The following is a 15,098-nucleotide window of genomic DNA, read 5'->3' on the forward strand; positions in this document are numbered from 1 at the left end:
GTGGCTAAAAAGGCCGATTAGTACAACATTGTATGACAGTGTGCGTGTATGCGTGTTTATTAGAGTGGCAGAGAGAGTTTTCCATTGCGTGCTGAGTGATTCTGCTATTAGGCCTCGGCAGAACTGATGTAAACAACTCAGGATGGTGTGTGACACAGTTCTTGCTGCGTAGTCACCCGCCCATTTTCCCCCGTCTATCATTCGGGCCTCCCGGTGGAGCAGATCGGCCCCTGCTGGCCACGCGGCGCAGCTGCACCACTGACCTCTATCCAGCAGCTGCAAGTCGGACACAAATGCGGTGTCAGCGTCTGTCAGGGCGGTGAAGCGCACGTCTCCCAAGTGCAGCAGCGCAGAGAGGACCACAAACAAATTCTCCACCTCCTGCGAGAGAGACAAAGTGCTGAGAGTCAGGCTGGATCCCAGAGCTCCTGAGAAACAAAGTAAACGCAGCTCTCCTGTCTTATCTCTGCATACAGAAAGGAACTGGAGAATGCGGGTGGTAGAAAAAGGACGGTAAAAAATTCCAGGACTTGCTTACAGCATCTATAAGTAATCTACAAAAAAAAAAAAGCAACAATATATTTTGTTTTTACCAGATAAATAGTAATAAAAGGTATGCATACAAACATTTATAATCAGTTCAATTTTGCTCGATTCAGCTCATCAGTAGTAATCGCAGCAAGAACTATCCAACATTATCCAGTATTAATCACTAGTCTTTAATTAAAAACATACAGAATCAGAATTTTATATCTCAAATCAGAATGGAATCTACAAATTAAATGTAAAAAAAAAAACTAAACCAAAAAACTGCATTCCGAGACTGTGTGTGTGTGTTGTGTTAATGTGTGTGAGGGTCACTGAGGGTCGTGCTGCACTGATGGGATGAGAGAACAATCCTCCTTTAATGAAGTAGATTTACAGGTTCCCGGTAGGATTAGAACACAGTGTCTGGCTGGAGGTCAGGTGTGCGTGTGTGTGTGTGAAAAAGAGAGAGAGTGCGAATGTGTGCGTTTGAACCCAACACACAAACACAGCGTTAACTCTGATATCACACCCTCCGCTGTGACAAAATGTCCATGCATTACCATAAGGGTGTGCATGCGTTTGTGCAAATATATATATATATATATATGATACATAATGTACAGTACAGTCATGATTGGTGTTCCATTCAGAACATATTCTTCAAGTCTTTACCTAACCATAACAGTATAACACACACACAGGGTGACAGGTTAGCGCGGCCTCAGGCTGAATGGCAGTCTGAGTAGTGTGTTTTTATAGTCTCCAGACATACTGTAATGAGTTATAATGTGTAAACCTACATAAATCAGAACAACACGTCTGAAGCGTCTGCCAAAGCCAGAGGCATACCAGTTCTCCGTCTCCCTACATGTGAGTCACTTAAAACCAGAACGTCTTTGCTTACTTTAGACGAGACAGCTCAGATTCTACTGAGGTTTTAAAGTAATGTCTGAATTACAGACATTAACTATTTATTTAGTTGCAGTTAACTTTTGACTAAAAAAAAACAACAACAAAACATTTGCATAAAATTAATTCTGTCAAACGAATGATCATGATATCCAAAAATAAACGGTTTTGCACACATAATATATGTGTGCATATTGCATGTTTATTATGTATGTATACTGTAAATACAAACATATGCATGTATATATTCAAGAAAAATAAGTTATGTTTATATTATATATATATATATATATATATATATATATATATATATATATATATATATATATATATATATATATAAATCCATATATAATTACTTTTAAAATATATGCTCTATGTGTGTGTGTGTGTATTTATATATAATAAATATACACAGTACGCACTATCTTAGCAGTAAAAAACTGTTTTTATTATTTTTATATATCATGTTTTTATTGTGTTATGGCTTTATTGTGTTTTATTATGTTAGTTAGCTTTATTTTTATTTAGCATCATTACTATTAAATAATACATATAAATTAATACGTATTAATAAAAATACATAAAACACGATTTTTGAACCTTTTCTAAAAAAAAGAGTTATCTGTTTTGGCAAATGAACACTTCATAAATAAATAAATACATAATTTGTATACACTGAAATGCATAGGTATTCATTTCTTTTCGTAACTTATTCACGTTTTCAAGCTTGTTTTGCATTCTCTCTCACACACACTTTCGCACAGAACTAAACAAAACCTAAGCGTAGGGATGCCTGTGTTATTGAACATGTGTGTACCAGTCTATTAAAGCCGAGGGCCCGCAGAGCCTGCTTAAGGGCCGAGAGCTTCTCTCTGCTCTGAGGACACGTGGTAGCTACTGCAGGACTTTCACCAGGAGCCGCTGCGTTCATACACCTGAAAACAAATAAACACAGAGGAGACGCGAATGGAGATTAGAGACAGTTTAGACTTTACTTTGGCAGCGGATTCTGGATGCGAGTATTTGACCTGGGCCTTTAAGAGAGCTAAGTAAAGTTTAAGAAGTTCTAAGTGTCACTGACGTAATCACAAATTCATGTCAAAGAAAGGTGAATGTTTCATTTTTAATGACAATCTTCCATTTGCCCCATGCAAGATTCACTGAGGATACTTCGTAGAGGTCACGGAGAGTTCAGGGTAAAACAAGTTTAAAAATGGCATCTGACGTCATCCAGCGGCTTTTTTCCCATGAAAAATCCTGATGAATTGTTAAAGGCAGAAACAGCATCGGTCTGACTCAATGCATTAAATGCTAAATTTTATAATCACCAGTCATTAATGTGTTACGTTAGTATGTTACTTTACATTACGTTATTATCATTTTGTCTCATAGTGTTCAAGTCTCGTAGTAGCTATACCTATAATGTGAATCATATAAAGAGAGAAGAATATAAAAAATAGAAAAGCTGACGGACTTTTTAAGCTCTGGGTAATTTATTTATTTTTTGGTGCAAATTTAATGGTTTATTTAAATGTATGACTACTTTAACTTATGAAAATGACCTTATTTTAAAGCATTTATTGGCAGTATTGCTGAATAAAATAATATAAAATATAAAACAAAACAAACCCTCACTGCCGATGTTTGTAAACTACATAAAAATCCGTATTGTAAAATAAAATGAAAGAAAAAAAAAAGAAAAGAACCCCTCATTGCCAATGTTTGTGAGCTAAACAAAAATCCTTACTGTAAAATCCTGATTCACGATATGCTCGAATTAATAACTGAGAATTTGAGATTTTTTTCATTTTTATGACTACAGGCTATGATTTTATAAAGAAGGTCTATGAAAATAGACGAAGAACAGTGTGTTACCTGTGGGCTAGGACATTGTTTAGATATAGATTACTCTTCTCTTCTGCTGAAAGTCCCTCGGCCATCAGGTAGAAGATGTTAAAGTTCTGCTGATGCGCTGGGGTGCAGATGACCCTCGACTTCTCCAGCATGTAAGTGTACAGATGACCTAAAACACCAACACAGTTAGAGAGGAGTTGTAGAGACATTAGTAGAGCAATGTCTCCCTCTACAGGTGAAGGGTGACAGCTCAGAAGTCCTCTCTGCAGAGAGCTGACATAACGTGCTCCGATTTCTACACATTAAGTATTATATTTAAATGAAAACGGGAGCAGTGTAAGCACCTCTGAGCAGAGTCTTTCTCTTCTCACAGTACTGCAGTGAGATGAGTTTGATGAAACGGCTCGCTGAGGAGTTCATCTGAGTCTTAGCATGGCCGAAAGCTTCCAAGATCACATTTACCTGCAAACATGACAAAAGAAGTGGTTATAAAAGACTGACGGAGGCTCCCATGTGGACTGAATAAATACATAAGCTTTCTCTGTACGTGTGGTTTGCTAGAATAGGATAGTATTCGGCCAAGATTTGCAGATTGCAAAAAAATAAATAAAAAATACTGAGAAAATCACCTTTAAAGTTGTCCAAATTAAGTTCTCAGCAAGTCATATTACTAATAAAAAAGTTTTAGTAGTTTTAAATTAATTTAATTTAAAAGTTTTAATATATTTTTATGAAAAAATAAAAAAATATTCACTATAATATAATAAATACTATAATATTTACTTAATATCCCAATATTTTTGGCATAGAAAAATGTTAACCCATATAATTATACAATGTATTATTATTATTATTATTATTATTATTATTTCATTCATTTATTATTTTTTTTAACATTTAAATTATAAAAATAGTATTGCATTTATTATATTCAAACACTGTAATTTAAAAGAAATTTTCTATTTAAATATAATTGCTTAACAATGACATACTATTGTTCAAAGTTTGGGGTAAGCTGTGTCCAAGCAAGCAAGTAAATACATTTACATTTTTCATTCACATTGAATCATTTAGCAGGCACTTTTACAAAACAACTTACAAATGAGGACAATAGAAGCAATCAAACAAACAAAAGAGCAGAATATGATTGCTGTGACGAGTTCCAGTTAGCCTACTGCGTAAACAACTAAATAACTGTTCATTAACCTTTTATTCAAACAATCTATATAAACATATCACGGTTATATTCCTAGTATTATTAAGCAGCAAAAACAGCTGTAAGAGGAGAAACACTGTCAATAGTTGAGCACTAATAATAACTGATCAGCATATTAGAATGATTTCTGAAGGATCTGTAATTGTTGCAAAGTAATGATGTAATTTTAGCTTAACCATCACAAAAATAAATGACACTTTCTAATTATTTATATATCCATATAAAATGCATATTTATTGTAATGACATTTTTTTTTTGTTATAAATAAAAATCATCACTCCACCGGAGGACGATTACTCGGCGCATTTGGCCTTTTTCTCCACCAGGTGTCGATAAGCCACCATTGATAAGCTGTGCTCGTTTAGAAATAAGACAGAGAGGCTGATGTGTGTACTGCTTCCTCTAGTGTTGAGAACACACACAGAGAGAGAGAGAGAGAGAGAGAGAGAGAGAGAGAGAGAGAGAGAGAGAGAGAGAGAGAGAGAGAGAGATGTATTCATGTGTAATAATGTCACCCGCAGCTCTAGTGGTTTCTGTATGTGGACACCTCTTTAGCTAACAAGAAATGGCTCTTTCCTTGAGATTCAGCCGCCCGCCTCAGGCTTTTGGATAGTCATTCAAAGCATCTAATTCTCTCATGAATGAGCGAATAACAGCTGTTTGAGGCTATCATGACTCTGAAGGATAACCAGAGCAACTGAAAGCACATAAACACCTCCAGGCGTTCAGATACCAGAACACATGAGGGAAAAACCACAGTGCATGAAACACAACCACTACATAAAACTGCATAGGAACTGCTCAAAGACACACATAAACTAATATTTGAAGCACAAACCTGATCTAAATTATATTATATTTATTATAAATACAATTAAGATCGTATAGTATCTTAATACATGAGTTAAGATACTATGTTATCATACATTTCTGTGCAGCTCAATGAACTTTTTTGTTTTAAAAATGCATAATTACTCGTGAATGTAAAATTAGCCGTTTTGTAAGGCATGTGCAGTATGTATGGGGACTAAATGATTGATTACAAGAGTCAGAGATATCTCATGTAAAATATGCTCATGGTGTGTGTTCCCGTCAGGCTGCGGAGGTATGTTGCGTGTGATAAACAGACACACTTACATGCTTCATTCGTGGCTCTAAAGCGAAGCCTTTGGGACTTGAGCGAGCAGCCAGGTGTTTGAGGACGTGCTTACAGGCCACAGACTTCCCAGAACCACTCTCTCCACTAGATAGGGAGACAAAGAGAGAGAGAAAATAAAGGTGTGGATCTCAGTTAAAAAATAAATTAATTAAATTAAATCAAAATAATATGTTAAAGAGAGCACGATATATATTAACATGACGTAAAAATACTTAATTACTAGAAATATTTTTTTTTCTATGTTTTCCCAAAGAAAGGAAGCAACATTGTGAAATACTATTACAACCGAAAATAACTGTTTGTATTCGAATATGCTTGTGATGCAAAGCTGAATTTTAAGCATCTCTACTCCAGTCTCCGAGGTCACGTGATCCTTTCTTTTAAACGATTTAAATATTCTGCTTATCACTCAGTTTTGCAAAACTGAACAGATTCATGGTGAGAACAGCTAAAAAAACCTGCCTAAAAGTTGTTCTGTGGATGTTCTGTCGAGACACAGCGTCCCCTGTGGATGCGTCTGATTTATGTTTACCGGCGGGAGATGTTACTGTAGGTCAGAGAGCTGTTTTCGCTCTTCTCCACATCACTCTATCGTATGAGATGACACAGTCAGCCTACAGCGATATACCATGAAAAGCCTCGAGACTCGAGATCCCTCTCCACTGGCTGGCCTGCGGGCATCTTTCTCCTGAACGGGTATCTGACCAGAGTCATCAAGAGGACATCTCTGTCATAACTTCACTTATCCCAGTGCCCTACTTAGGGATCCGTTCAAACCTGTTCTGCTCTTTTATTCATAAGACACCGTTCTCCACGATATGCACGTCATATACTGCCTTTATGCTTCTCTTTTCTGTCTTGTTTTTAAGACTCTTTAATTCTAGGAAAATACGGATGCCAGAATTTCAACTGACTTCAACACAGTTTAACAACAGCGAACAAATAAATAAATTACATTTATAATTGCCCGGTTTTTCAATGTTGTAAATTAAACAAAATTAAGCTAAATAAAATGGAAGTAAATAAAAAATGTGAAAAGAATTCACATAAAAGAAATGCAGAATCTTCTATAACAGGCTTTGCATAAGATGCATATTTATGATACCTTAAATGCTGTCTTCAGCAGATTTTAGAAACGCCAGTCACAAAAGCTGTAAATTATCTGCAGTTTTTATATATATATATATATAGTATATTTACAAGGTGTTAATCCACACTACGACTGAACATCTAACAAGGGCTTTGGTAGACATGCATCTTGTCTTGTTACTGCCATACGTCCCACTTCATATTCTTGATGACGTACGGTAACTTTATTAATTACTCCACTGTTCAATGTTACGACCTCTTAAAATGAGCCATAAAGCAGTCAAACAGCTCACAGTGATAACTACAGCCTCCACGAGCGGTACGAAGAGCCCGGATCCTATCAGAGACCCACGAGAGAGACTGAAATGGAAGAAAAGCAGTCTGAGCAGATGGTTTTTAAAGGTCATTTGGCCTCCCACTAATCATTTTCTGGAGGGTCTGATGCTTTTTCTTCGCGTTTTTCCATTTCTTTTTTGGAAATACATTCTGGGTTCTAATTGAACTCAAGGGCTCGATGCATTCCTGTGCCAGTAGCGAGTAGGTGTTTTTGTGTGTGTGTGTGTGTGTGAGCCCCTTGAACCAGCATTCCACCACTTTTGTTTTCCTGATTCTGTAGTCACTAAAGCATGGCGGCAGCGATCTGCTCTCACCTGTAGGGCGAGAGTGTGTGTGTGTGTGTGTGCCCGCGTTGGTGTGATGGATAGCCCACGCAGAGAGGGCATTAAACTAGCTGTCAGATCCTCTCTAGCTCAGCGAAACCGGGATCGGGCCAGTGGAGGAGCTCTAGAATGTGAAACAGGACTTAATTGCAATCAGAGATGACCGGAGTGCAAAGCAGGACACAGCACGGGCTACACTGCTGCCCCTGCATCCATTAATCTCGCTGAGAGCTTTTAACGGGTTTGGATTTACACCGTCCCCGGCACATTTGTCTCCGTGACAGCGTTTAGCGAGAACCACTCGGGTGATGCAGGAGTCTCCTGAATAAGGGAGCGAGCATCTCTAACACAATCGCATCTGAACCCTCTCCATCAGCACAGGATCACTCACTGAGCTGCGCACCGCTGTTACCAGACTACAAGCTGGTGCATCAGTGACAGAAGGTGGGAAATGTCCACTGGAATGTATTTGGGAGCATCTGGACAAACATCTGGACACGTGTTGTGGTTATTTACTCTTTAACCATTGAATTTCCATTATTTTATTTTATTTGATCATTTTTGATTGCAGAATAAAATAAAATAAAATATATATTTAAATGTTAATTTTTAACATAATGTTTATATTTAAACATAAAAGACCAATGTTAACAAAAATAAATAAATAACAGTTTTGTTTTTATTAACTAGTGTTAATAATTTTAAAAAACTATTAAATACTGGAACATATTCATTGTAAGTCAGTTTAAAAATGTTGGACCTTGCATTAAAGTGTTAGCAATAAAATATGTTTTATTCTTATACATTATATAGTTTATTAAACATGCAAGCATTAACAAAAAGCCATCAACTTTTTATATATACACACACACAAGCACACACACACACGTATTAATTTCTTATTTCTTTATCTAATCATATTCTCTATGCCTAAAATACACATATTTTACCCCGATATTAATATGATAAAGTTTTTAGAAAATAATATTTAGTTTTGAATTATCACCATTTTCAGACGCCCTAAAAAGTTTAACACCTTCAAGGACTGGCTCTTGACTTCCTAACTCAGCACATCAAGGTCCCAGCTATTGTGAACTGGGTCAAAACAATCAGGTTGCAGCAGTGATAAAGCCGCTTAAGTGGATATCATCTATTTTAGAGCCACATGACAGTTTAAGGCCAACGGTTTTAGGACACGCATTCTTTTAGTCATTGTGATTTAGAGCCTAACAGGGCGTCTGCCTCAAAGGGAATCAGCACCGTCCTACTGATGAAGCCAACATGACGTAAGAGTGCGCACAATACTAATACAGTGCTGACCTGATCAAAAAACTGCTGACTGTGCAAATATAACATGAAAATGTGAAGTGGCAGTGGACGGCACCTGATGATGAAACACTGCGGGCGTCTCTCCTGCAGCATCATGTGATAGGCTCGCTCCGCTGAAGAGAAGATATGAGGAGGGAGAGAAGAACACAGACGACCGCTGGAGCTCAGATACAACTGACTGACCTGAGAGACAGAAAGAGAGACATCACACATTTACATACCACTGCTAATTTCCCATGACCTGTGCACTTTATTACAGTGTTTGTATTGATATTCTTTGAGCTCTCTGGTCAGGATTAGTTATAAACCTCTGCACGTTAAGCTCCTGAAGCTAATTAAGCCTGAAGCAATTAATATAAAGACTCTTTAAACACTCTTTAAACATCAATTTTTTTAGACAAAATTACAGCTTAGCTGTGCGATCTGTTTTTACCTTTTGCAAATGTTGAGCTCAATTTAAGAAACGCACTGTAAGCACTAGTTCTGTCAAATAAGCGCGACTAAATGCATCCAAAATAAAGGTTTTGGTTTACATGTACAGAGTATTATTTATTATGTTTATATAAACACATACTCGTGCATGTGCATATTTAACAAAACAAATATGCTAAGTTTATATATTAAATATATTTAAATAATATAAATTATATTAATATAAATCTATACATGTGGATATTCTCAAAATATATGCTGAGTGTGTGTGTGCGTATTTACATACATAATAAATACACACAGTATACATGTATATAATGTAAACAAAAATGTTTATTTTTGATGGAATTAATCATTAGTTAAAATTCAGAATGCAATCAACAGCAATGGCACCATTGCAATACGATTATCACTAAGTAGTCTTCATTTTTACATTTACTTGCATGCTGTGATTGTTCTTGTCCTAGCTGCATTTATTTAAACATTTATATCCACTTTCCGTGCAGAAATTAGATTCTTGTTCAGGTGACTGAAAACAACGTACTGAGCAAAGTGGCTTTCATGCAAATTTAATTACAACAAAAACTCAAAAGCGGTTCTTTGCTGGCGTGCAAACACAGGTATCTTATGCAGGAAATGCTAATTTAAACACAGGCTGGCAGATTTGAATTCTGCATGAGGCTAAAAGCCTAAAACACAAAATATCCTCACACAGAAAGAATAATACTCATGCAACACTGCAGATTTAGTATCTGGCTGTATTTCTAGGTGTCAGAAATGGAAAGGTTATGTGTGTTAGTATGTGTGTGACATGCGGAGTAAGCTAAAATTTGGCCCAATTTGAGGAAAAAAAACGAATGCTGAGATCTCATTACCCTTTACCACTGAGACACACATACTGTACACATAAGCTGTATGGCAGAGCCATAGAGGACACAGGAAGGACAGAGGAAGAGTGAGAGAGACACAAGCTGTGAGTGTATCATCAAAACTGCAGCCTTATGTGACATATGTCCCAAACCAAACAGAAATCTAAAAAATGCATAAACAAAAACAAAAAACAAACAAAACAAAAAGCAACGATAATAATACTGTAACAAAACCAACACCTGAACAAATAAAAAGAAAACACAACAAACAAAACAAGCATTTAAAAGAACACAACACAAAAACATGTACACAGAAAAAACGCAAAACCAAACAAAAAGTTAATTAACAAAAACCCAAAACATAAACCAAAACACAAATAAACATTTTAAAAACAAAACAACTACAAAAAACAAGACAAATTAAAAAAATAAAAATAAACAGACCAAACAAAATACAACCGAACAACAAAAAACTAAACACAACACAAAAACACGTTCTAATTCGTTACACTGTTTATTGTGTAAAGTTTCAATAATTAAATTTTTTTCTTCGATTCTTTTAACCTTTCATTGTTATTATTACATCTCTACACAATGTATCCAATACTGTATTTTTATTTTATTTTTTTCACAGTTATGTCAACAAAGCAACTTTGAATTTGAAAAACACAAAATCAAAAAGCTAATTGAAACACACACACACACACACACACACACACACACACATTTGTTTCTGTCAATTGTGGGGACTTTCCATAGTCTTCTATTACTTTTATACTGGCCATTTCTAAACTTTAAGCATACTCCTTACAGAAAACGTGTTTTGCATGATTATACTTTAAGATAAACATAATTGACTATTTATTTAATATTTTTCCCTTGCGAGAACTGCAAGCCAGTACAATGTCAAACATTTTAGTTTTTACTATCCTTGTGTGAATATTTGTTTCAAATCAAAACAGTAAAAAAAATTACTAATGGGAAACTTGACACTTGAGAGAGAAGATGTAGAAGGACAGAAAGGATGTATAGAGTTTGTGATAAAGGGGGTCAGGTGATGTAACTTGAGCCTGATGGTGGTCTGAGGCCATCACAGATGACGGTACATATGTCATTCTTTCTCAGTGCGTCATTCTGACTCTGAGCCCCAGTCTGGGGCACACACAGGAGAAATCATGCCTGAAATGAGTCTCTGATGCAGGGGGCCAACGGGGGACAGGCGCCACAACGGACCCATATTTGTTAAGCGTGTGCGTTTCATCTACTCCTCCGCTCCCCTTCACGTGCCAGTAAAGCGTTACGGGCGGACAGATGGTCATCTTGTCATCTTTTATTTTTCTTAGCGGCGGGTGGCACATCCCCGATGAGTGTGCTCTCATCAACTCTGCCTTTCTGTGGACAGCCAGCTGTATGAGAGGGGACGACAGCCGGAGCTGGACGCACGCTAAACTTGAGAACGTCTAACAAGCCGGAGGAAGATACAGAAATAAACAGAGGAAGGAGGATTGGAGATCTGATGGGCAGATGAAGAGGGTGCAGGAAGTGGGTGCTGTATGTTGAGTAGGCTATCACTGTCAGGAAGGCCATGAATAATTTATCACGAGATCAAGTCCTGTTTGAACTGAAGTGCTGCGCTGTGCTTACAGAGTGTGAACTAGAGAACAGCTTAAAATGACTAGACGGACAGATGAATGCTCCAAACCATAATGTGGATGAATTATACATTTATTTAAATGAAACAAACAAACAATGTGACTCTCTACTTACCAGATTAGAGTAGATGGGTAGGTCCTTGTAAGGGTTAATGAGCAGAAGAATGTGTCCAATGTAAGTCTGAAAAGACAAATATTTCGAAAAAGATTTAGCTTCAACATGCCCACAGTGCACTGCAAGAACTGTCTGAAACTGATCGTTTTTAAGGGAGAGGTCACCCAGATATGGCAATTAGGTTGTTCCAAACCTAAATAAGTTTATTTCTTCTATTGAACAAATTGAACTTGTCGGTAACCAAACAGCTGCCAGCAAAAAAGCAGCTTTTAAGACAGTTTGCAAGATTAAAGGGTTACTCCACGCCACAATGAACATTTTGTCACTAGTCACTTACCGACATGTCTTTCCAAACCTGTAAAATCTTTGTCTTCAGGACACTACTGAAAATATTTGGATGAAAACCAGGAGGCGTGTGACTGTCCCACTCAATGTCATGTAATGAACGCTGTTAAAGTCCAGAAAAGTTTGAAAGACATCATCTGAATATTCCATCTACAATCAGTGCTTAAACTATACTGTTCTTTAACAATTTTCCAACATATCATCATTATCATCATCATAGCACTGTTTTAGAGAGTATCCAGTGGACACACACAGCGAACGCTCTTCTGTGTCAGCCACGACACAGAGATACGCCATTTAAGTTTAAGTCAAAGCATAAATACACACGGGAAACGTATCTGTGTATATTTGCGTACAGCGATACTCTCCAAATTTTCACCCAAAACATCTTAATTTGTGTTCTGAAGACAAAATAAGCTTTTACGGGTTTGGAAAGACATAAGGGTAAGTGATTTATGACAAAATTTCGGAATGGAGTAACCCTTTAATAGTGTCACATCTTTGAAAGACACTCACGGTCTTCTTTAAGACACTTAGTAGCTAGCTACCTGCAGCGCTTATGTAGATATCCACAAGCAGTGCCGTAGCACAAAATTGTTTTCCAATTGACTCCAAACTTTTGAACAGTAGTGTTTTCCTATAAAATGATGAACTATATGATAGCTATTTGTGTTCCTTTCCATGTTCTTTATTGTGGCATCAACTGTTTCAGATAAACTCACACTTAACAATTTCTCCTGCAACTGCAGTACAGTGTTCTCTCATGAGTCCTGAGGGCATCAGTACAGACCGACTGTTAATTTATCTCTCAAGAGGGTCTGCTGTACCAGACCCAATTCTCGCTCTTGGTCAGATTACTCTATCACAAGCCCTGTTATCACCAAGCCCAAAGTGAAGCCTGCTGGCAATAGAGGACTCGGTTGCTGTTGTGTTATACTAGCGTGATCTCAATAACACCCTGAAGGTCAATAATGTCAGAAAAATTCACAAATCTGTCACAGAACATCTGATAAATACTGACATATACTACGGGCAAACTGGGAACCGTTCTTAGCGGTTTGTGAACTAAACCAACATCATAAGCCTGAACATCTCATCTTCTGAGAGAAACATGGATCAATCTCTTCTTATAAAGTGCACATCTGGCATCTCTCACTCTTTCCATCTCTCTTTAAATGATCAGTAACCATCACCATCTCTATCCATCATTGCCGTAATGACAGACATCATTAGACCCCATTACAGTATTACACAAAAGACCCAATCTCTCCCTCCATATTGGCCTCAGTAGGGAGACTTCATTATGCCCCATTGTAAAGTGTGGGAATGGCAGCGGCCATTAAGCATAGATTTGGCTCCGGTCATGAACGAGCACAGTGTGTAGCCGACTGCCAGGCATTACTGCCCGCATGCAGGCACAGACCGCAGGCCTGCTCAAACGATCCATGTTGAAGAGGGAGATGAGTGCAGAGATGGATTTATTCCTTCAAACACAGAAAAAGGTAACTCTCCGCCAAGACAGAATTAATGTGTAATAACGGATGCTATACACGTAAGAATGGACACTTTACTGAATTGTCCATGCTGAGGATTGTTCTTCTGACATAAAATAATGGATATAATAATCAATCACTGAAGCAAAACATTTGATGGTCATTTTAACCAAAGGTGTAGCTTTGCTTTTGACATTGGTGCAGACGTAATAGCAGATGGACGCTGATGGAGTTTTCCATTAAATTATATTGTATTTGTTCATGATGCTTAATCCTAGGCTGGAAGATGCAAGGTGCATTGTGCATCATTCTGCCCAACGTTTGTCTTTTTGTGGCTCGAATAAAGTCTGTATGCTATAGAGAGGTATACGAATATAGATAGCATTTTTTCTTTTCAATCTGTCTTGTTAAATACCGCACATCCAGCTCATTGATGCACCCTTGTTCATTGCTGAAGTGAACATTTGCCTGTTTGCTGATTAGATTAACTGTTTTTGGAGTCACATGCTTTGCTTAACCCATGTATTAAATGCATGTCATTGAAAGTGTGCAGTTTTGTGTTTAACTTAACGTCTTAGGTTATAACAGTAGTACAGATGTATGCATGTTTAACCTAAATCACAGCATCCTCCATTCGTAGAGGATGTAGACTGTCAAACAAAATGAGCCAGTCACAGCAGTGGGCATTTATTTCAGTGTCTACAATCCACCACCCAAAATAAAAACAGAAGCAGTTCATGAACCGTTTAAGGCCTTATTCTGTATGACAAAATTTCTGATCCCTTCATGATACCCCATAACTAACCTTAATATCCACCTCACTAACAATTAATCAAAGCAGCAAATTAGTAGTTCATATAATATAATAATTAGTTAACATATAAATATTCTTCTGTGAATGTTTGCATGATGATGCAAATATATAGTTGAGAGTTAATGGATAAGAATCAATTCTAAGTAACATTCCTATGTATTTTAAAAAATATTTATAATGAACAAATTTGATATCATTAGGTCAAAATTACAAACCACATTAAATGTACAGTGATTTTTCACAATGTTTGAGGAGCAAATCCCTCAAAGATGTTTGCGAAAAGATTAATTTTCAGTATAATATCCAGCCATATCAATCTTTGTCTAGCTAATCGTTACCTGATACTATTAGCAAAACAGATTAAAGTCTGGATGTCAGGAGAAGGTAAAACATTGTCATAAAACTAAACTACCAATCTTGCCTTTAAAGGTGCAGTATGTAATATTGAATGAGCTATTTCTATCTACATACACCACGGGTCCTCTTACGTGAAAGTCGCCATCATGTTTGTGCAGTAACCATTATAGTACAAACAGAGGGCGATCTGGGTCTATGTTGTTCATGTGAATACAACACTGACACAAAGATGAAAAAGTAACAAATATATTTTCAATAACATTTTTTTTATAAAT

General features: G+C 36.9%; 1 protein-coding gene across 4 annotated transcripts in view; it reads right to left on the minus strand.

The window, feature by feature from the left end:
* Positions 1-15,098, minus strand: part of myo16 (myosin XVI) — a 158,457-nt gene that overhangs the window by 63,094 nt on the left and 80,265 nt on the right. For all 4 annotated transcript variants that reach the window (XM_043249183.1, XM_043249184.1, XM_043249182.1 and 1 more), the window contains exons 12-18: positions 11,815-11,880; positions 8,802-8,929; positions 5,648-5,753; positions 3,639-3,756; positions 3,316-3,463; positions 2,258-2,375; positions 264-381 (exon numbers count right to left, since the gene is read on the minus strand). In XM_043249183.1, coding sequence (XP_043105118.1) covers positions 264-381; positions 2,258-2,375; positions 3,316-3,463; positions 3,639-3,756; positions 5,648-5,753; positions 8,802-8,929; positions 11,815-11,880 — 802 coding nt within the window. The remainder of the gene's footprint in view (positions 1-263; positions 382-2,257; positions 2,376-3,315; positions 3,464-3,638; positions 3,757-5,647; positions 5,754-8,801; positions 8,930-11,814; positions 11,881-15,098) is intronic.

Source organism: Puntigrus tetrazona, chromosome 9, assembly GCF_018831695.1.
Source record: "Puntigrus tetrazona isolate hp1 chromosome 9, ASM1883169v1, whole genome shotgun sequence".
NCBI classification, from domain to species: domain Eukaryota; kingdom Metazoa; phylum Chordata; class Actinopteri; order Cypriniformes; family Cyprinidae; genus Puntigrus; species Puntigrus tetrazona.